We start from the raw sequence: 24,435 nt of genomic DNA on the forward strand, positions 1-24,435 counted from the left end.
ACATTGAGAAGCTGCTGTCATGCAAGTTTGGGACTCTGTGATAGTTTTCCTACCAGAATGTATGGTTGTGAAGCAGGATGGACCCAGCCAGTGAGCAGAGAGTGCAGGCCCCCAAACCTTCTTAGATGCTGAAGAGACAGGGGCAGAAAGTAAGGGCATGGCTGGTATCCTGGGGAGAGCTAATTGGTCAATGTTGAGGACAAGATTTACTGGTGCAACCTTTACATTTATCTTCCCTTGTGTGGTGATGCTGGCTCCCAGATGTCCACACTGTTCTCTGCCAAGATTTTGAAGAAAATTATATGAAAATTTCCCAAGGGTTTTTAAAATCCCAAGTTGAATGCTGCTACTGATTTGACGTAACAGACCAGACTAGTTTTCTACGTGTGCTGTGTGCACTGAGGCCAGAGCATACTTGTTAAAAGAACAGATTTTATGGTGAGAAAAAGCTGGATTATATTCTAGATTTCATGAGGCTTTTAGGAAGGTACTGGGGAAACCTGCCTTTCTTGGTCAATTTTTCTTTATGCTTTCACCAATGTTATGGTTCTTTTCATTCCATATTTTCATATGAAAAAAATTTCATTGTGCTCTCCAATCTTCTTGAAAAAGGAAAGTACACCTTTTTTTTTTGCTCCTCAGGGAAGAAGGGGGAATGTTAGGTGGTTTCTCTAACATCTCTAGCCTGGCAAGTCTCTCTTTTAAAAAAGAATGTGGGAAATGGAACCCAGATTCTTTCTAGATGCAGAAAAGGAGGAGATGTGAGCCTGAGGGTGGAGAAGCTGTATCCATAACAACCACTGGCCTGGAAAGCTGCTTCTTTTACAGGGTATCTCAGCTGGGCTACTATGGCAGGGGAGACCCATGTTTCTGTGACTTCTGGCTTCCCATCACAAGCCAGAGAAGAGTACTAACCTCCCAAAGTGTTTGTAGGCAACCCTGGTACATATGGGCGCTGTTTGGAAATTTGTTCTGCCTGTATCTGCCCATATTAATATTGATCTTAGAAGGACAAGGGAAATATAGAAACTTTCATGAGTCTCCATGTGGGTCCCACCTTCCCCAAAATAGACAAAATCTCCCTTTTTTTGAGAGAGAGAGAGAAAGAACATGTGTGATTGAAGGTGGTGGGGGTATGGTAGTGAGTATGACAGGAGGCTTGTTCTGTAACTCTCAGATGATGACCTGACTTAAGCTAAATCAGGAGTTAGCTGCTTAAACAACTGAGCCACCCAGGTGCCCCAGACAAAAACACTTTTATAACATCTGTCCATATACCCACTCTGCTTTCAATCCAGGCCAAACCTGGATATGAGCCAAAATAAACAATAATGAGAGATGAGTTATAGAAGCTAGAGCAAAGTGAGACTATCTATAGATTTTAATGCCCATATAAAGGCTCATTTCATGGGTTTTTAATTTTATTCAGTGCTAGCTTCATGGTGCAAAAATACCTGTCACACCTGAGCAAGTCCCAGTGCCACAAGATGGTGGGAATGTGGGAGGAGAGGGGCTCTATGAGGTTTGATGGAAACGCTTACAGAGAAGACACTCAAAGAAATTGGCTGAGCTAACTCTACATTGCATCCAGCACTGAGAAATGTTTCAAATTGTCCTTGGCCCATGGTTTCTCTCTTCTGAGAGAGTTTCCTTATTCCTCTCCAAGACCTGCCATTTCTTTAATTTTTTTTAATGACCTTGAGATCTCATTTATCTTGGACATTTCCAGCATTAGCTGTGATTTGGGCTTTTAGTTAGCCAGTTAGAGTAAGGAAGGGGATAGTTCTTAAAGTTGTATTTGTGATTATCAAACATGAAAAGATAAAGCAAATATCAGTTTGTGGTTTCTTCTCTGTAGAATATGATCATGTTTGCCACACTAACCCTCAGCCACTCTTGACAAATTAGGCTACACATATATATTGATGATTTAGATAATAAGAGTATTTTGGTTTATAGTGTATCATGTTAATATGGTCTGTTCCTAGAAAAGTTCCAGTTTCTAATATTATATCCCTAAGGACGAAGGCTTAATTAATGCCCAAGGAAAGGTGAATCCTATCACCTATGATGTTGTGGGAGAGGGAGTAGAGGATACTAATTTGAACAGGTTGTGGGCATCAGGAAGGCGAGAAACATGCATTAGGCCAAATCCCAGGCTGAGGCTGGAGCTATTGGCATACTAATAATACATGGAGAACCATTTTCCCTCAGAATTTCAATAAATGTAAGGTAATGATACCAATTGGGACCTGGAACAGATCAATTCTGATTTAGAGGTCTTGTTAATACCACACCCAATACCTATCCCTCCGTGTGAGGATCCAACATGGAACCATGAAGCAAAACTGAAGGTATAGAGTAATTTATCCTATCTGGGCTTCTATGTTTTCTTTTTTACTCATTCATGGAAAAAGAAATCTTTTCTTTTTTTAATGACTATATATCTATCTATCTATATATATATGATTTATATATATGGGTATATGTATGTATATAAATGATTAATTAAGTTCAATTATGTGGGTGGGAAAAAAGAGGTAGAAGAAGAAGAGCTATCTATAAATCTCAGAAGTGAAACTACTTTGTAAGGATCTGGATCCTATACTACTGCTTGTTTCCTGGTAATATTTCTTGAGCTTGTCTCCCCTCAGATGTGTGGATACTTCAGGTATTGGGAACAATACGTATGGTTCTTAGTTGTGTTTTTAGCACAGGATTCTTAAGTATCTTTATCTCAGTACTTTTCCAAAATGAAATGGTGAATGTTACATTTTGCAAGGTCAATATTTTATACAAAGTATGGAAGAACTCTCATTAACTTCTTCCCCTCACCCCCTAAAAACTAATTTGAAATGGGGGCAAAGTTCATATTTTTAAGTTCACACCTCTTCTGGGAACACCTTTACAGCTTATTACATGAATTAGTTTTACTCTTAATGGAGGGGAACTACTTAGAGGAGAAGGTGAAGGATATGCAATGGAAAGAAAACTAATTTGTATGATCCCCTTTTAGTAAATGGGATTCTTTTGGCTGGGCTTCAGACATCACCTCACCAATAATTGGTATTACATTGGTGGCTGTCATAAAGTCAGTGTCCAAGATTCCTAAGATTCAGTAAACCAGACTGATCTCTTTCCACACGTGTGACTTTGGGGATCTCAGGCTGGTCAGGGCTTTTGTAAGATATGGGTAGAGGGAGATGTTCTCTGGACTGACAACACAATCAAATTCAGTTTTCCTTTCCAGCACTTATCACTGCTTGGAGACAAAGCTTCTGAGAAGAAGCCTCAGGAACCAGAGGAGATGAATTGGAATTCTTCAGCCTCCAATATGACTGGGTTGCTCAATGTGGGATTGAGGTATCTATCAGCCTCTTCTTCCTTAGTTGGGAGGTCAGGCCACCCACAAGACAGGGAAGGAAAGTGGCCAGTGAAGGCATAGTGGGGGATCCCATGCTCAGACTGATCAAGAGGCATACTGCCAGGGTGAGCACGTGCTGTATCCTCAGAAGGCTGGCTTCTTCTGGAGTCATGCTTCACCTTTGTCCATCAGGTCTGCTCTTGGGGAAAGATACAGCCACCAAAACTAGAGGAGCTCTGCTTTCTCCTCATACCCATCTTAGTTTGACTCTTTGTTTTGAAAAGAATGCAAATCCTACCAGTCATGGTCAATGAGGGTTTTTTATTTCACAAGTAGCATCTCATTCATAGAAACCCTGAACAGGAGTCACAATAGGCCTGGCTGTCAAGGGCACTAAAAGTGGAGAGTGATTCTAGATTCAGGCAACTCTAGGAACTTCAGCATCTGGGTGTTTGGATTCTCTTTCCACTGCTCTCCCATGGGCCCTCAAGCCACATTCTTCATGTCTACAAATTTACGGCCTTCTACTAAATGGTGTTCTTTATACTCTTAATTTCTATCCCTCTGTTTTTCAGTGACACAGGATCCATAGTGACTGTGACACTTTCTTGTTCTACATCTCAGTGCTTCACTTAATGGAGCAATGATACAAATCTTATGCAGTCTTTCAGAAGGTATGAAAAGAGTTAATGTAATTTATAAAAATCTTCATAAAACAGAATATTCTTTTTTCCCCTGCCTTTGTTGAGTTACAATTGACATATAACATTCTGTAAGTTTAAGGTGTAAAAAGTGATGATTTGATATACCCATATATTATGAACTGTTTACCAGAGTAAGATTAACTAACTCATCTTTCACATCACATAATTACCATTTTGTTGTTATAGTATGAGCATTAAAAACTCTATTGTCAAGAAAAGCTCTATTCTTTTAGCAATTTTCAAGGGTGAAATACAATATTGATAACTATAGACACCATGTTGTACCTTAGACCCTCAGAATTTACTCATTTTATAATTGAAATTTTATACCCTTTGACCGGCATCTTCCCTTTCCCCCTCCATTTAACCCCTGACAACCACAATTTCACTGTGTTTCTATGAGTTACATGTTTTTATATGTCCCATAAAAATGACGTCATACTGTATTTGTGTTTCTCTATCTGACTTATTTGACTTAGTGTTAAAATTTACATCACTAGATTTATGACAACGATGACAGTCTAATGCAGTAAGGAAGTGATAGTTCTTCAACACATGTAGATGGTGCTGTATCAGGTAGGTATTCAAATGGAGAAAATGTACTTGACTGTTACTGTATGTAAGAACATATTATGGGTTCTCTAGTCTCTTCCATTGATCTATGTGTCTTTTTGTGCCAGTACCATACTGTCTTGATGATTACAGCTTTGTAACACAACTTGAAATCCAGAATTGTGATGGCTCCAGCTTTGGTTTTCTTTTTCAATGTTCCTTTGGCTACTTGGGAATTTCCCTGGTTCCATACAAATTTTAGAATTGTTCATACCAGTTCTGTGGAAAATGTTGATGGTATTTTGATAGGGACTGCACTGAATGTGTAGATTGCTCTGGGTAGCAGAGACATTTTCACAATATTTGTTCTAATCCATGAGCATGGAATGTTTTTCCATTTCTTTTTTTTTTTAAGATTTCATTTATTTATTTGACATGCAGAGATCACAAGTAGGCAGAGGGGCAGGCAGGGAGAGAGAGAGGTGGAAGCAGGCTCCTTGCTGAGCAGAGAGCCTGATGCGGGGCTCGATCCCAGGACCCTGAGATCATGACCTGAGCCGAAGGCAGAGGCTTTAACCCATTGAGCCACCCAGGTGCCCCTGTTTTTCCATTCCTTTGTGTCTTCCTCAATTTCTTTCATGAGTGTTCTATAGTTTTATGAGTACAGATCCTTTGCCTCTTTGGTTACATTAATTCCTGGGTATCTTATGGTTTTGAGTGCAATTGTAAATGGGACCAATTCCTTAACTTCTCTTTCTCTGCCTTGTTCTTAGCATATAGGAATGCAATTGAGTTCTGTGCATTGTGTTCATATTCTACAACTTTGCTGAATTCCTGTATCAGTTCTAGCAATTTAAGGGTGAAGTCTTTGGGTTTTCTGTAAAGTGTCATGTTATCTGTGAAGAGTGAGAGTTTGGCTTCTTCTTTGCTGATTCAGATGCCTTTTATTTCTTTTTGTTGTTTGATTGTTGATATTAGGATTTCTAGCACTATGTTAAACCACAGTGGAGAAAAGTTCTCAGTTTTTCCAAACTGAGGATGATATTTGCTGTGGGTTTTCGTATATGTCTTTTATGATATTGAGGTATGTTTCCTCTATCCCTACATATTGGAGGGTTTGTTTGTTTGTTTGTTTATCAAGAAAAGATGCTATATTTTGTCAATTGCTTTATCTGCATCAACGAGAGGATCATATGGTTCTTGTCCTTTCCTTTATTAATGTGATTTATCACATTGTTTGATTTGCAGATGTTGAACCACTCTGGCAGCCCAGGAATAAAACCCAGTTAGTTGTGGTGAATTATCCTTTTAATGTACTGTTGGATCCTATTAGCCATTATCTTGGTGAGAATTTTTGCAGCTATGTTCATCAGGGATATTGGTCTGTAATTGTCCTTTTAAAACCCTGGCAGTGAGTACTTCCTCCTGTTCTTTCTTTTGGGATGAGTTTCTCTATTTCCTCATTATGTCCAAAAAAGAATAGGAGAAAGTGAGAAAAGAGAAAAATAACAACAGCAGAAAAGACAACCAAACAAAACAAACCTGAAAAAAAAATAAAAACAAAACAAAATTTAAAAAATCTAACAAGAAGTAAAATATATCAAAACAATAAACTAGATCCTGAATGTATTTTGGTTTGTTTGTTAAAGGAAATTAGATGCCAAAATAGGAAGGAAAGAAAAACTTACATATATAGAAAAATGAAATAAAATAAAATGAGAGGAGACCAAAAATTAAAAAATATGTATATAATGTGTATATAAAATTTAAAAAGAATAAAAGAAGAATTGAGGTGATAAGAAAATAGCTGAAAATGAAAGACTAAGAATAACAACAACAACAAAAAAAGAATGCTATATACTGTTTTCCCTAAGAGCTGAAGTTCTACAATTCTCTATGATTTTTAAACTTGAAACTAGTCAGTTGTTCCTGCTGGTCTTCTGGGAGAGGGGTCTGTTGCCCTGATTCTGTGTCCTTGCCCTGGTGGCATTACACCTCTCTCTCCAAGGGACCGGGCTCAGTGTACTTGGCTCCAGATTGCACTATGTGGTGCTGTTTTGCTCCGTGAAAGCTTTCAGCACCACTGGGAAGGGACTAAAATGGCAGCACCCCAAACTGTAGCCCTGGAGCTGAAAGTTTGCACCTACAACTCTCACAGAAAAGCACCCATCACTTGTGTCTCCCTGGCTTCTGTCTGTACTCTGTGTTCACCTAGCTTATGACCAAGAATTTTTATGACAGACATGTGACCCAGTTTCAAATCTCCAAACTTTCTGCACTCCAGCAGCCCAGAACTGTGTTGTTCCTCCCAGGCGAGCGAGGGGGCGTCTGTCCATGCTTCTGGATTTTGATGGGCCCTTGCCCAGAAAGCAGTCGTGATCATGCAGTGGTTCATAGTTTATAGCACATTGAGAAGAAAGTCAGTGCAAAGAGTCTGTTTCCAGCCAACTTCCCTGCTATGATGCCTGGGAACTCTGCTGCAATCTGGCACCCTCATTTTCTTTGTGACCCTGGGAATCCTGAGTCCATGTTGTCCCTTCTGGGATTCTGCCTGATTCACCACCTGAGTACCTTTAAGCCAGGGGTGTCCCCCACCTCAGCAGACTTACAATTTCCAATTTTGTGCTCATTGCTTATAATACTTTATGGCAGTCTTATTAAGCTGGCTCCCTACCCTCCTGTATCCACTGATAAATTGCATCTGATTCATGTCTCTGTACCGCCTACCTTCCAAAAAGTGATTGCTTTTCTGTTGTAGAATTGCAGCATTTCTTTTCTCAGATCTCTGATTGATTTCACAGGTGTTCAGAATGATTTGATATCTATCAAACTAGCTGAATTCCAGGGACCAGGTGAACTTAGAGTCTCCTACTCCTCCACCATCTTAACTCACAGGAGACACAAAATGTTTTCAAAAAGGAAGGTAAAGGAGAAAAAGAGAAAAGTAGAAAACAAGTAGTAAGATGGTAAGGATTAACCCAAATTTATAGTAACAAATTAATGAAAGTAGGCTAAACACCCCATTTAAAACATTGTCAGATTAAATTTAAGAAATAAGTAGATTGAACTATATGCTGCCCACAGGAGACAGACAGGATGTATCAGAACATAGAAAGTCTGTAAATAAAAGGATAGAGAAATAAGAACTGAACATATACCATACAAACTCAAAGGATGGTGAGGTAGCTCTATGAGTATTAGATAAGGTAGACTTTAAGGCAAAAACTATGACAAGAGGTAAAGATATACAGATTTGTATATATACAAACTTTTTGGATAAAACACTTTTATAATAATAAAAGTATTAATTTAAGAGGAAGACATAATAGCCTAAATTCAGTAACTGGGAAAAGAGAGAAGGGAAATTTCTGGGGTCACAGAAATGTTGCATATCTTAATTATGATGGTGGGTACATCGGTGTATATATTGATCAAACTAGTTCTCAGCTTTAACTTGAGAACTATGCTATTTATTTAAATATAAATCATATACCCACAAAAAGTAAGAAATAGAAAAAATGCTACATATAAAGTGAAATTCTGACATAAATTCTGAATAGACATATAATATTTTTAAAAAATAATGTGCTTACACAAAGTTGAAATAAAAAAAATTTAAATAGAATCCTACAAAATAATACATATAACTGTGAGTTTTGAATATAATGTTTGTGAAAAAATTTCACATTCTCACAAAACTTTTCCTAACTCTAATAGGAAGAAGAATACAGATGTAGTTATGAGTTAATGACAAAAATGTCCTGTGACTCTTTGATGTTCAAATAATTTCCTCTTTTATTTTATAACCTTGAGGACACTTTTAGAAGAATATTGAGATCCTTTTCAAGGGCTAGGTGTTTTATTGATAGTGAACTATAGTCTATTTTAAAAAACAAGAACTAAATATGTCTTTGTATTCTTTTTTTTCATGATGTTTTGTTGGGATTTCCCATGCAAGGTCACTGGGATCAGATTCAGTATTTTCTTGGACATATTCCACTTGCTCAACATTTCTCTGAAGTAAAGAAAACAATTTTCATGAAATAGAAGCTTTGTTTAGTCAATCACTGTTTCCTTATGGCCCTTGAAGATTACAGTGATATGCAGGAATGCTTTGTACACAAGCACAAACTTTATTCTTTTCTAGATTCTAGCACAGCATAAAATTCTGTTTCCATCACAAGACATAATGATTCAGTTTCAGAATATTTATAATACTGAAATAATATTACATCAACAAATCCTATATTTTTGGTTGAATCCAAATTTATATGACGTTGAGAACTGCAAAAAGTCAGCCAGGAAGTGTCAGTAGGTTATTCAAGTAACACATGGAGAGCATGATAATGCTATATTTGTGAATCTTACTCATTAAAAATGTGTTTGTCGATTGCTCCTAGGACCACTGAAGGGGAAAATATTGGAATAATAATGAAAATTTTTTATTAGAAAATTGACACTGGGGATAATTGCCAAAGTGTTATCAGTAGCTGGAAGATTAATATCCAGGCCAACAAATGGAGCAGACCTATAACCAGCAAAGAAATTGAATCTATATTCAAAATCTCCCAAGAAGCAATAGTCATGGGCAGGATGGCTTCCCAGCAGAATTCTAGCTGACATTTAAAGAAGAGTTACTACCTATTCTTCTGCAACTGTTCCAAGAAATAGAAGTGGGAGGAAAAGTTCTGAACTCATTCTACAAGGCCAGCATTACTTTGATTCCAAAAATAGACAAAAGACCTCACGGAAAAGAATTATAGGCCCATATCCTTGGGATCATGGAGGCAAAAATTCTCAATAAAATACTAGCAAGTTGAACTCAACAGTAATTGAAAGAATTCTTCACCACAATCAAGTGGGATTTATCCCTGGGCTGCAGGTGTGGTTCAATATTTGCAAATCAATCAATGTGATACACCATCTAAATAAAAGAAAAGAACCACAGGATTCTGTCAATGGATGCAGAAAAAGCATTTGAGAGAGTATAGCATCCTTTCCTGATAAAAACCCTCAACAAAGTAGGGATAGATGGAACATACCTCAACATCATAAAGACCATATATGAAAGACCCATAGGTAATATCATCCTCAATGGGGAAAAACAGAGCCTTTTCCCACAGTCAGATACAAGACAAGGATGTTCACTCTAACCGTTGCTATTTGACATAGTACTGGAAGTCTAAGCCTCAGTGATCTGAAAACAAAAAGAAAAAAAAAAGAGTATCCAGATGGGCAAAGGAGAAGTCAGACATTCACTATTCACAGGGGACATGATATTCTACATTAAAAAATCCAAATGATTCCACCAAAAAATTGCTAGAAGTCATACATGAATTCAGCAAAGTCATAGGATAAAAAATCAATGTGCAGAAATCTTTTGCATTTCTATATACCAATAATGAAACAGCAATAAAAGAAATCAAGGAATTGATCCAATTTGCAATTGCACCAAAACCAAAAGACACCTAGGAATAAATCTAACTAAAGAAGTAAAAGGTCTGTTCTCTGAAAACTGTAACACGCTTGTGAAAGAAACTGAAGAGGGCACAAAGAAATGGAAAAGCACTCCATGCTCATGGATTGGAGGAACAAACATTGTCAAAGGGTCTATATTACCCAAAGCAATCCACACATGAAATGCAATCCCTATCAAAATACCACTAGCATTTTTCAAAGAGCTAGAGCAAAGAGCCCCAAAAGTTGTAAGGAGCCACAAAAGACCCCAAATAGCCAAAGCAATTCTGAAAAGAAAAACACCTGGAGGCATCAAGATTTCAGATTTCAAGCTGTATTACAAAGGTGTAGTCACCAAAACAGTATTGTACTGGCACAAAAACAGACACACAAATCAATGAAACAAAATAGAGAACCCAGAAATGGACCCACAACTATTTGGTCAACTAGTCTTTGACAATGCAGGAAAGAATATCCCATGGGGAAAAAAGACTCTCTCTTCAAAAAATGGTGTTGGGAAAACAGTGAAATGCAAAAATGAAATGGGACCATTTTCTTACACAGTACACAAAAATACATTGAAAATGGATGAAAGGCTTTAATGTGAGACAGGAAGCCAATAAAGTCATAGAGGAGGACACAAGAGGAAATCTCTTCAACCTTTGCCATAACAATTTCTTGCTAAACACATCACCACAGGCAAGGGAAACAAAAGCAAAAATGAACTACTGGGACTTCATCAAGATAAAAGCTTCTGCACAGCAAAGGAAACAATCAACAGAACTAAAAAGCAGCCCGTTTAACGGAGCAGATATTTGCAAATGACATATCTGATAAAGGGTTAGTATCCAAAACCTACAAAGAACTTATCAAATAAACACCCCAAAACCAAATATCCCAATTAAGAAATGGGCAGAAGATGCAAATAGATACTTTTCAAAAAAAGACATCCAGATGGCTGACATATTTTCTTATGAAAAGATTCTCAACATTTGTCATCATCAGGATAATACAAATCAAAACCATGATGCGATATCATCTCACAACTCTTAGGATGGCTAATAACTACACAAGAAATAAGTGGTGTTGGCAAGGATGTAGAGATAGGGAAACCCTCTTACACTCTTTGTGGGAATGCAAACTAGTGCAGCCACTCTGGAGAAGAGTATGGAGGTTCCAAAAATGTTAAAAATAGAACTACCAGATTATCCAGCAATTGCACTACTATTTACCCAATAGATTAAAAAATAGTGATTTAAAGGGATTCTTGCACCCCAATACTTATAGCTGCATTATCCCCAATACCCAAATTATGGAAAGAGCCCCAATATCTATTAACTGATGAATGGATAAAGAGGATATGATATATACACAATAGAATATTACCCAGCCATCAAAAAGAATGGATGGATGAGGCTAAAGAGTATTATGGTAAGTGAAATAAATCAGAGAAAAACAAATACCATGTCCTCTCACTCATATGTGGAATTTAAGAAGCAAAAACAAAAGGGGGGGGAGCATCAGGGGGGAAAAGAGAGAGAGGCAAACCAAGAAACAGACTTTTAACAACAGAGAACAAACTAATGGTTACCAGAGGGGAGGTTGCTGGAGGGATGGGTGAAATAGGTGGGAATAAGGAGGGCACTTGTGAAGAGCTCTGGGGGTTGTAAGTGTTAAGTCACTAAATTATACACCTGAGACTAATATTACACTGTATATTAACTAACTGAATTTTGAACAAAAACTTCTAAAAAGTGGAAAAACATGGGCAGTGAGACGGAATGGACATTTTTCCAAAGAAGACATACAAAGGGCCAACAGGTACATGAAAAGATGCTCACCATCAGTAATAGAAACACAAACATCACTAAGAAAAAATACAAGTATTATGACAATGAGATATCACCTCATGCTTCTTTAGATGGATATTACAAAAAAAATAAACAAACCAAACCAAACAAAACAAAACAAAAAAAACCAACCCAAAACAAAACCAAAAACAAAGGATAAGTATTTTCAAGGATGTGGGAAAAAAGGAACCCTTGTACAGTATTAATGAAACTGTAATGGGTACAGACACTCTGGTAAACAATATAGCGTTTCCCGAAACATTTCACAATGAAATTACCATTTGATCCAGCAATCCCACCTCTGGGTATACATCCAAAGGAATTGAAATATGGGTCTCAACGAGATATCTGTATTTCCAAGTTCACTGTAGCATTATTCACCATAGCTAACAAGGGAAAATATACTAAAAGTCCATGTAAAAAGGAATGGGTAAAGAAAACGTGACATATATACATTATGGATTCTCATTTAGCCTTTACAAAGAGGGTCCTTTCACTTGCAAGAACATGGGTATGCCTGGAGGACATTATTCTGTGGAAAAAAGACCAAAGACATAAAAACAAACATTGTATGATCTCACCTGTATCTGGAATCTAAACAAATATATGGAAGCAGAGCATACAAGTATTTTCAGGGGCTGGAAAGGGTATGGAAATAAGGAGGTATTGGTCAAGTTTCAGTTATACATAATAAATAAGTTCTGGAGATCTGTATAACGTAGGGCTTATGGTCAACAATACTTTATTGTGTACTTAAAAATTTGCTAGGAGGCTAAGGCTGACGCAGTGCCTTAAGAGGCTAACACGGAAGGGTAAAGTAAGTCTCCATAAAAGCCAGGGAAGAGATTGTAGAACTCCTCTTTGGATCCTGTCTGGAGTCACAGCTGAACCAGAGGGAAATTTTCTTTCAGTTCAAGCACCCTGGTGATATTTTAACAGGGCTCTGAGCACAAGTGATGAAATCAAACTTAACCTTAGCTTTGATGGTACATTCAGTGGAAGTGTTGGCATTTATCACTGAAGGCAGGAACAACCTACTAGAATGACATAAAAAAAATTTGCTAGGAGGCTAGATCTTAAGTGCTTTTACCTGAAATATAAGGAAAAAATGTTAACAACCAAGCGGTCAGGAAGAAATTTTTGGAGGTGATAGATAGGTTCCTGGCATTGATAGTGATGATGGTTTCAAGGTGTATACTTATCTCAAAACATATCAACTGTATACAGTAAATATCTACAGCTTTTATATATGAATCACATGCCAATGAAGTGGTTTAAAACTTTTGATTGGAAGTATCTTCAACATAGAATTAGCTTAGGGGATTTGTCTCAATAAAACATTTTATGGGGGCACCTGGATGGCCCAGTAGTTTAAGTGTGTGTCTATGGCTCAGGTCATGATCCCAGGGTCCTGGGATCAAGCCCCACATTAGGCTGCTTCCTGCTCAGCAGAAAGCCTGCTTCTCCCTCTCCCTCCGTTTCTGCTCTCTTTCTCTCTCTCTTTCTCATTCTCTCTCTCTCTGTGTCAAATAAATGAATAAAATCTAAAAAAAAAAAAAACACTTCAAGTTTCTTTTCCCATAGAAAAAAAATTAAAATTGGCTAATTTGGGGGGTGCCTGTGTGGCTCAGTGGGTTAAACCGTTGCTTTGGCTCAGGTCATGGTCTCAGGGTCCTGGGATTGACCCCACATTGGGCTCTCTGCTCGGCGGGGAGCCTGCTTCCCCTTCTCTCTCTGCCTGCCTCTGCCTACTTGTGATCTCTCTCTCTCTCTCTCTCTGTCAAATAAATAAATAAAAATTTTGAGAAAATAAAATAAAATGTTTTATGGCACCAGAATCTAGCACATTAATCTCTACATTAGGGTTTGTCTTTATCTTGGTACCATCTATGGCTGGTAACCATCAGCCTTGGATTATAGACTCAGTTTCGGATTTCTAGTCTTCATTTTTGTGTTTGTCAGGCTCACTCTTCAACCATATTCTATCTCAAGGTATTATAAAGTGCCTTTAATTAGTTTAAGTAAAATAAATTATTATCCAATCATGACTAAAATGTTGGGGAGGCTCACACTCTTTTCAGTAGTTTGACCACAATTCCTTGATTTATTCCTACATTACTGAAACTCAACCACTTCCATACACTCTTCAGTTGTTCAACTCTCAGAGCAGAACATTATTTCCATGTTCCTGCAGCATCTTGCTACTATGTCCATGAGTATTTTCAAGGGGACCCTAGAGGTCATCTGGCTCAATCTCCATATTTTATGGAGAAGGTGACTTTTGTGTTTTCGGAAGTTGATCAGTTAGTTGAAGACAACACCAGGTTTGTCCAGTGCAAATGATTCAGAGTCTACTCTGGTCTCTTTGCATTCCCACTTCCTCTTCCCTAAGACATCATTCTCTTTCTTCTAATTCCTGTAACAGAGCCCGTACCCACTTTCCTACTCTGATCATAGCTTTTGCAAATTCCTTTTAATACAATGTGTATAGTGAATAATCTGTGATTTTGGGGGGCAAATTGGATCTAGTCATGGCATAGAACATGTTTCTCAAAATGTATTTGAAATAATATAACCTCTGGGTTTGGGTTAAAGACAAATAAAATAAGTTGTCTCAGCCTTTTTAGATATGTTCCTTCTGATGAATAAATAGACAAATCCTAGTTGGAAAAAAATAGTGTAAAAAGTACAAAGGTGAAGGAGGAGTCAAGATGGCGGAGAAGTAGCAGGCTGAGACTACTTCGGGTAGCGGGAGATCAGCTAAATAGCTTATCTAAAGATTGCAAACACCTACAAATCCAACGGGAGATTGAAGAGAAGAAGAACAGCAATTCCAGAAACAGAAAATCAACCACTTTCTGCAAGGTAGGACTGGCGGAGAAGTGAATCCAAAGCGACGGGAAGATAGACCGCGGGGGGAGGGGCCGGCTCCCGGCGAGCGGCGGAGCAACGGAGCAAAATCAGGACTTTTAAAAGTCTGTTCCGCTGAGGGACATCGCTCCAGAGGCTTAACTGGAAGCCCAGGCGGGGTCAGCGCGGCCTCAGGTCCCGCAGGGTCGCAGAAGGATCGGGGGTGTCTGAGTGTCGCAGAGCTTACCGGTATTAGAACGGGGAAGCCGTCTGCAGAGACAGAGCCGAGGAGTGACTCTCAGCTCGGGGTTGCCTTGAACCAGTCGCAGGCTCGGTCAGCTCGGAGCGTGGCCGGAGGCCAGGGTGGCGGGAGACATTGGGCGCTGTTCTCTGAGGGCGCACTGAGGAGTGGGGCCCCGGGCTCTCGGCTCCTCCGGGCCGGAGACCGGGAGGCCGCCATCTTCATTCCCGTCCTCCGGAACTCTACGGAAAGCGCTCAGGGAACAAAAGCTCCCGAAAGCGAACCCGAGCGGATTACTCAGCGCGGCCCCGGGTAAGGGCGGTGCAACTCCGCCTGGGGCAAAGACGCTTGAGAATCACTACAACAGGCCCCTCCCCCAGAAGATCAACGGGAAACCCAGCCAGGACCAAGTTCACCTACCAAGGAGAGCGGTGGAATTCCAGAGGAGAAGAAAGCAAAGCACGGAACTCATGGCTTTCTCCCCATGATTTTTTAGCCTTGCAGTTAATTTAATTTTTTTTTCTTTTTCAATTTTTTTTTCTTTTTCTCTTCTTCTGCTGAATTTTTTTTAACTCTTACCGTTTTCTTTTTTTAACGTTTTTTAAATAGTTTATCTAATATATATATTTTTTTCCTCTTTTTATATTTTTTCTTTATCGGCTTTCTTTTTTTTAATAGTTTCTTTTTTTTTTTTTTCTTTCTTTCTTTCTGAACTCCTTTTTATCCCCTTTCTCCCCCCTCACAATTCGGGATCTCTTCTGATTTGGCTAAAGCATATTTTCCTGGGGTTGTTGCCACCCTTTTAGTATTTTACTTGCTCCTTCATAAACTCTTATCTGGACAAAATGACAAGGCGGAAAAATTCACAACAAAAAAAAGAACAAGAGGCAGTACCAAAGGCTAGAGACCTAATCAATACAGACATTGGTAATATGTCAGATATAGAGTTCAGAATGATGATTCTCAAGGTTCTAGCCGGGCTTGAAAAAGGCATGGAAGATATTAAAGCAACCCTCTCAGGAGATATAAAAGCCCTTTCTGGAGAAATAAAAGAACTAAAATCTAACCAAGTTGAAATCAAAAAAGCTATTAATGAGGTGCAATCAAAAATGGAGGCTCTCACTGCTAGGATAAATGAGGCAGAAGAAAGAATTAGCGATATAGAAGACCAAATGACAGAGAATAAAGAAGCTGAGCAAAAGAGGGACAAACAGCTACTGGACCACGAGGGGAGAATTCGAGAGATAAGTGACACCATAAGATGAAACAACATTAGAATAATTGGGATTCCAGAAGAAGAGGAAACAGAGAGGGGAGCAGAAGGTATATTGGAGAGAATTATTGGAGAGAATTTCCCCAATATGGCAAAGGGAACAAGCATCAAAATCCAGGAGGTTCAGAGAACCCCCCTCAAAATCAATAAGAATAGGTCCACACCCCTTCACCTAATAGTAAAATTGACAAGTCTTAGTGACAAAGAAAAGATTCTGAAAGCAGCCCGGGAAAAGAAGTCTGTAACGTACAATGGTAAAAATATTAGATTGGCAGCAGACTTATCTACAGAGACCTGGCAGGCCAGAAAGAGCTGGCATGATATATTCAGAGTACTAAATGAGAAAAACATGCAGCCAAGAATACTATATCCAGCTAGGCTATCATTGAAAATAGAAGGAGAGATTAAAAGCTTCCAGGACAAACAAAAACTGAAAGAATTTGCAAATACCAAACCAGCTCTACAGGAAATATTGAAAGGGGTCCTCTAAGCAAAGAGAGACCCTAAAAGTAGTAGATCAGAAAGAAACAGAGACAATATACAATAACAGTCACCTTACAGGCAATACAATGGCACTAAATTCATATCTCTCAATACTTACCCTGAATGTTAATGGGCTAAATGCCCCAATCAAAGGACACAGGGTATCAGAATGGATAAAAAAACAAAACCCATCTATATGTTGCCTACAAGAAACTCATCTTAAACCCGAAGACACCTCCAGGTTTAAAGTGAGGGGGTGGAAAAGAATTTACCATGCTAATGGACATCAGAAGAAAGCAGGAGTGGCAATCCTTATATCAGATCAATTGGATTTTAAGCCAAAGATTATAATAAGAGATGAGGAAGGACACTATATCATACTCAAAGGAACTGTCCAACAAGAAGATCTAACAATTTTAAATATCTATGCCCCTAACGTGGGAGCAGCCAACTATATAAACCAATTAATAACAAAATCAAAGAAACACATCGACAAGAATACAATAATAGTAGGGGATTTTAACACTCCCCTCACTGAAATGGACAGATCATCCAAGCAAAAGATCAACAAGGAAATCAAGGCCTTAAATGACACACTGGACCAGATGGACATCACAGATCTATTCAGAACATTTCATCCCAAAGCAAAAGAATACACATTCTTCTCTAGTGCACATGGAACATTCTCCAGAATAGATCACATTCTTGGTCCTAAATCAAGTCTCAACCGGTATCAAAAGATTGGGATCATTCCCTGCATATTTTCAGACCACAATGCTCTAAAGCTAGAACTCAATCGCAAGAGGAAATTTGGAAAGAACCCAAATACATGGAGACTAAACAGCATCCTTCTAAAGAATGAATGGGTCAACCAGGAAATTAAAGAAGAATTGAAAAAATTTATGGAAACAAATGATAATGAAAACACAACGGTTCAGAATTTGTGGGACACAACAAAGGCAGTCCTGAGAGGAAAATATATAGCGGTACAAGCCTTTCTCAAGAAACAAGAAAGATCTCAGGTACACAACCTAACCCTACACCTAAAGGAGCTGGAGAAAGAACAAGAAAGAAACCCTAAACCCAGCAGGAGAAGAGAAATCATAAAGATCAGAGCAGAAATCAATGAAATAGAAACCAAAAAAACAATAGAACAAATCAACGAAACTAGGAGCTGGTTCTTTGAAAGAATTAATAAGATTGATAAACCCCTGGCCAGACTTATCAAAAAGAAAAGAGAAAGGACCCAAATAAATAAAATCATGAATGAAAGAGGAGAGATCACAACGAACACCAAAGAAATACAGACAATTATAAGAACATACTATGAACAACTCTACGCCAACAAATTTGACAATCTGGAAGAAATGGATGCATTCCTAGAGACATATAAACTACCACAACTGAACCAGGAAGAAATAGAAAGCCTGAACAGACCCATAACCGGTAAGGAGATTGAAACAGTCATCAAAAATCTCCAAACAAACAAAAGCCCAGGGCCAGACGGCTTCCCGGGGGAATTCTACCAAACATTTAAAGAAGAACTAATTCCTATCCTCCTGAAACTGTTCCAAAAAATAGAAATAGAAGGAAAACTTCCAAACTCATTTTATGAGGCCAGCATCAACTTGATCCCAAAACCAGACAAGGATCCCAACAAAAAAGAGAACTACAGACCAATATCCTTGATGAACACAGATGCAAAAATTCTCGCCAAAATACTAGCCAATAGGATTCAAAAGTACATTAAAAGGATTATTCACCACGACCAAGTGGGATTTATTCCAGGGCTGCAAGGCTGGTTCAACATCCGCAAATCAATCAATGTGATACAACACATTAATAAAAGAAAGAACAAGAACCATATGATACTCTCCATAGATGCTGAAAAAGCATTTGACAAAGTACAGCATCCCTTCCTGATCAAAACTCTTCAAAGTGTAGGGATAGACGGCACATACCTCAATATTATCAAAGCCATCTATGAAAAACCCACCGCAAATATCATTCTCAATGGAGAAAAACTGAAAGCTTTTCCGCTAAGGTCAGGAACACGGCAGGGATGTCCGTTATCACCACTGCTATTCAACATAGTACTAGAAGTCCTAGCCTCAGCAATCAGACAACAAAAGGAAATTAAAGGCATCCAAATCGGCAAAGAAGAAGTCAAACTATCACTCTTCGCAGATGATATGATACTCTATGTGGAAAACCCAAAAGACTCCACTCCAAAACTGCTAGCACTTGTACAGGAATTCAGTAAAGTGTCAGGATATAAAATCAATGCACAGAAATCAGTTGCATTTCTCTACACCAACAACAAGACAGAAGAAAGAGAAATTAAGGAGTCCATCCCATTTACAATTGCACCCAAAACTATAAGATACCTAGGAATAAACCTACCCAAAGAGACTGATAATCTATACTCAGAAAACTATAAAGTACTCATGAAAGAAATTGAGGAAGACACAAAGAAATGGAAAAATGTTCCATGCTCCTGGATTGGAAGAATAAATATTGTGAAAATGTCTATGCTACCTAAAGCAATCTACACATTTAATGCAATTCCTATCAAAGTACCATCCATTTTTTTCAAAGAAATGGAACAAATAATCCTAAAATTTATATGGAACCAGAAAAGTCCTCGAATAGCCAAAGGAATATTGAAAAAGAAAGCCAAAGTTGGTGGCATCACAATTCCGGACTTCAAGCTCTATTACAAAGCTGTCATCATCAAGACAGCATGGTACTGGCACAAAAACAGACACATAGATCAATGGAACAGAATAGAGAGCCCAGAAATGGACCCTCAACTCTATGGTCAACTCATCTTCGACAAAGCAGGAAAGAATGTCCAATGGAAAAAAGACAGCCTCTTCAATAAATGGTGTTGGGAAAATTGGACAGCCACATGCAGAAAAATGAAATTGGATCATTTCCTTACACCACACACGAAAATAGACTCAAAATGGATGAAGGATCTCAATGTGAGAAAGGAATCCATCAAAATCCTCGAGGAGAACACAGGCAGCAACCTCTTCGACGTCAGCCGCAGCAACATCTTCCTAGGAACATCACCAAAGGCAAGGGAAGCAAGGGCAAAAATGAACTTTTGGGATTTTATCAAGATCAAAAGCTTTTGCACAGCAAAGGAAACAGTGAACAAAACCAAAAGACAACTGACAGAATGGGAGAAGATATTTGCAAATGACATATCAGATAAAGGGCTAGTGTCCAAAATCTATAAAGAACTTAGCAAACTCAACACCCAAAGAACAAAGAATCCAATCAAGAAATGGGCAGAGGACATGAACAGACATTTCTGCAAAGAAGACATCCAGATGGCCAACAGACACATGAAAAAGTGCTCCATATCACTCGGCATCAGGGAAATACAAATCAAAACCACCATGAGATATCACCTCACACCAGTCAGAATGGCTAAAATTAACAAGTCAGGAAATGACAGATGCTGGCAAGGATGCGGAGAAAGGGGAACCCTCCTACACTGTTGGTGGGAATGCAAGCTGGTGCAACCACTCTGGAAAACAGCATGGAGGTTCCTCAAAATGTTGAAAATAGAACTACCCTATGACCCTGCAATTGCACTGCTGGGTATTTACCCTAAAGATACAAACGTAGTGATCCGAAGGGGCACATGCACCCGAATGTTTATAGCAGCAATATCTACAATAGCCAAACTATGGAAAGAACCTAGATGTCCATCTACAGACAAATGGATAAAGAAGATGTGGTATATATACACAATGGAATACTATGCAGCCATCAAAAGAAATGAAATCTTGCCATTTGCGACGACGTGGATGGAACTAGAGGGTATCATGCTTAGCGAAATAAGTCAATCGGAGAAAGACAACTATCATATGATCTCCCTGATATGAGGGAGAGGAGATGCAACATGGGGGGTTGAGGGGGTAGGAGAAGAGTAAATGAAACAAGATGGGATTGGGAGGGAGACAAACCATAAGTGACTCTTAATCTCACAAAACAAACTGAGGGTTGATGGGGGGAGGGGGTTGGGAGAGGGGGTGGGGTTATGGATATTGGGGAGGGTATGTGCTATGGTGAGTGCTGTGAAGTGTGTAAACCTGGCGATTCGCAGACCTGTACCCCTGGGGATAAAAATATATGTTTATAAAGCTGTAAAAAAAAAAAAGAGAGAAAGAAAGGATGAATCCCCAAGTTTTGTAGCAACATGGACGGGACTGGAAGAGATTATGCTGAGTGAAATAAGTCAAGCAGAGAGAGTCAATTATCATATGGTTTCACTTATTTGTTGAGCATAACAAATAGCATGGAGGACAAGGGGAGATGGAGAGGAGAAGGGAGTTGAGGGAAATTGGAAGGGGAGGTGAACCATGAGAGACTATGGACTCTGAAAAACGATCTGAGAATTTTGAAGGGGTGGGGGGTGGGAGGTTGGGGGCACCAGGTGGTGGGTATTGTAGAGGGCACAGATTGCATGGAGCACTGGGTGTGGTGCAAAAATAATGAATACTGTTATGCTGAAAAAATAAAAAATTAAAATTAAAAAAAAATGTGAAAAGTACAAAGGTTTAAGGATTCAGATCATGGAAATGTTGGTTTTAGAATACATTGTCAATCAGAAGATAACCTTACAGGGGACAATACAAGGCAACCAGGAAAAATTTTTTTCCCTAACAATATGAAATAGAGAAGCAAATAACTTAAATTCCACCTACTTGAAACCTTGGCAGAATTTATAGCAAAATTACATAAGTACACCCTTCAAGTGGTATACAGAACCCTTCTGTGGTAAGAGCTTGGGATAAGAACTAATCATAAGTGTGCATTATGCTGAAGCTAGAATAAATAATATAGGAAATAGGAGATTTGCTCTACCGTGGACTATGGTGGTTTTTCCCTCTCCTTAGAGAATGGTCTGGACCTGTGAACAATTCTATTTCTCTCTAGAATGGGATCAATGCATATATATGTAGCTAAGATAAGGCCCAAAAACAACATTTAAAATTTTTTTTTAAATTTTATTTATTTATTTGACAGACAGAAATCACAAGTAGGCAGAGAGGCAGGCAGAGAGAGGAAGGGAGGCAGGCTCCCTGCTGAGCAGAGAGCCCAACACAGGGCTAGATCCCAGGATCCTGGGATCGGACCTGAGCTGAAGGCAGAGGCTTTAACCCACTGAGCCACCAAGGTGCCCCCCAAAAACAACATTTAAGAGCACACCTGATGCAAACAATATATATTCCAATGTGAAGGGTACTATAACCATTATTTCCCTGGTCCAGGCATGGAGGGAATGTGGACCAATGCACTGGTACTATTTCCATCATTTCCTTCTGAATCACAGCACAATATACAACCTTCTATTATTTTAATTATCTACATGCTTTTTGTCAAATCATTATTAATTCTGTTCAGCCATGTCATTGGTTTGAAAGAAGTGAAATAAAAAGTGTATAAATAACTAAATTTTGGAAATTAAGTGTACATGGTTTAATCAGAGGGAAGAATAACAATTCAGTAAAGGATTTTGCAATGAATCATTGTCATCCAAAGATGGAAAATTTATGGAGAAGATAATTATGCAGACCAAACTAAATGAGACCTTGAGAAACAGATGTCCATTTTGCTAAAATATGTTGATCAAGTGTGACTCTCAGAGACACTGATTAACTCTTTGGCCTGCTACATTGTACAGAATGAAAACAAATGTTTTTCTGAAGACTTCCACACCAAGGTCATGTGATTTTTTATCTTAATTCTTTCTTTCTGCACATCGTCTCCCTCAGAGCCCGGTGGACCTGCTTGTTCCGCAGAGTGTAGATGACAGGGTTCAGCAGTGGGGTCACCACCGTGTTCACAAGGGCAGCCTCCCTGTTGGAGTCAGGCCTGTTTGTTTGCTTTGGTTTCACATATATGAACACACAGCTGCCATACATCAGAGAGAGGACTATGAGGTGAGAGGAGCAGGTGGAGAAAGCTTTCTGTTTCTCCTTGGCTGAGGGAAGTTGCAGGACTGTGACTACTATGTTGCTGTATGCAATGATGGTTATGATAAGGGATGTCAACAGGATAAACGAAGTGAGAACAAAGGCCAACATTTCAACAGACCTGGTGTCAGAACAGGAGAGATGAATCAGGGAGCCAATGTCCCAGAAAAAGTGGGGGATGACATGGGGGCCACAGAAGGATAACTGGGAGACTTTTACTAGCAGACCAGTGATGAGAGGAAAGGCCAAAGCGAAGCAGGCAGTGACCAGGAGGAAGCAAGTCTTCAGGTTCATGATGTTCGGGTAATGCAGAGGCTTCCAAATGGCCACATACTGATCCAGAGACATCACTGCTATGAAGAGGAATCCTGCTGCTCCCAGAAATAAAAAGACAAAGGCTTGTATGAAACAGGCAGGAAAGGAAATGGTTTGCTTGCCTGAGAGAAAGATGACCAGCAATTTAGGAATAACAGCACTTATGAAACAACACTCAAAGAAGGAGAAAATGCTGAGGAACAAGTACATAAGGTGTATGAAGCCTGGAGTCAGCACAGGTGATGGTGACTATGACCGCATTGCCTGCAATGGAGGCCAGGTATGCCAGCAGGTGCACCAGGAAGAGGACCTTTCCCGGGTGCTGGGTGGCAGGAAACCCCTCCAAGGTGAATTCTTGGACAGTTGCCCATTCCCCATTTTCATGGACATCTCTTTCCAGAATCATCAATGCTGGTCTAACCTACAATAAAGACATCAACAAGCACAAAGTTCTCAGAGGAGCAGGATTAATTTATTTGTCCACGAAGGTGACTAGGCCAATAGCTAATTGGTTTAGCCAGTGGATTCTTGAATCAGTAGAACCTGAGCTCAGTATTGGTTCAATACTGAGTTCTAACCCCTGAGAGATGGGTTATTTTTTTTTAAAGATTTTATTTTATTTATTTGACAGTGATCACAAGTAGGCAGAGAGACAGGCAGAGAGAGGGGGAAGCAGGCTCCCCACTGAGCAGAGAGCCCCATGCGGGGCTCGATTCCAGGACCTTGAGACCATGACCTGAGCCAAAGGCAGAGGCTTTAACCCACTGACCCACCCAGGTGCCCCAAGATGGGTCATTTTTAGAAAGGTAGTTAGCCTTTGTGAACTTCGCTTTCACTCTCTATAGAATGTAGGTGATAGGATCTTTCCATTCATGTTCTTGTGAGAAGATAAACCACACAACTCACTTGTTATATGATGCCACTGTTTCTTTGTTCCTCAAATTCTAAGTGTAATATTATGATCATTAACATAGTGTAATAGAGCATCACTAGGCAGAGTTATTGACATTGTCATAGTTATAATGCATGGTAGTTATTTATTCGTTTTATTATTTTTTATTAAAATATTTATTTATTTATTTATTTATTTATTTAAGAGAGAGAGTGAGAGAGAGAAAACACAAGAGCAGGGAGGGTCAAAGGGATAAGCAGACGCCCCGCTAGGCATGGAACCCAATGGAGGACACCATTCCAGGACCCTGGGATCATGACCTGAGCTGAATGTAGACACTTAACCATCTGAGCCACCCAGGTGCCCAACATTTTTTAAATAATTTTAATTTGTAAGTAAACATAATAATAATATTAGTGATATTGCCCTTGAATGTTTAAAAATATGCAACACATTTT

At 39.0% G+C, this 24,435-nt stretch overlaps 2 protein-coding genes and 1 non-coding gene across 3 annotated transcripts in view; 2 read left to right on the forward strand and 1 right to left on the reverse strand.

Moving 5' to 3' along the window:
* Window positions 1-3,311, forward strand: part of LOC125084387 (olfactory receptor 6M1-like) — a 30,597-nt gene extending 27,286 nt beyond the window's left edge. Inside the window, exon 2 of the mRNA XM_047701619.1 lies at window positions 3,251-3,311. Coding sequence (XP_047557575.1) covers window positions 3,251-3,311 — 61 coding nt within the window. The remainder of the gene's footprint in view (window positions 1-3,250) is intronic.
* Window positions 3,312-12,698: 9,387 nt separating this feature from the next.
* LOC125085378 (small nucleolar RNA SNORA26) lies at window positions 12,699-12,813 on the forward strand. Its single transcript, XR_007122902.1, has one exon. It is a non-coding gene; the product is annotated as a small nucleolar RNA SNORA26 (small nucleolar RNA).
* Window positions 12,814-22,530: 9,717 nt separating this feature from the next.
* LOC125085144 (olfactory receptor 49-like) lies at window positions 22,531-23,478 on the reverse strand. Its single transcript, XM_047703374.1, is given in 3 exon segments — window positions 22,531-23,295; window positions 23,297-23,451; window positions 23,454-23,478. Coding segments are annotated over 3 exon segments (942 nt in total). The 5' UTR covers window positions 23,476-23,478.
* Window positions 23,479-24,435: the final 957 nt, after the last annotated feature.

Source organism: Lutra lutra, chromosome 14 (genome assembly GCF_902655055.1).
Source record: "Lutra lutra chromosome 14, mLutLut1.2, whole genome shotgun sequence".
Classification (NCBI taxonomy): Eukaryota; Metazoa; Chordata; class Mammalia; order Carnivora; family Mustelidae; genus Lutra; species Lutra lutra.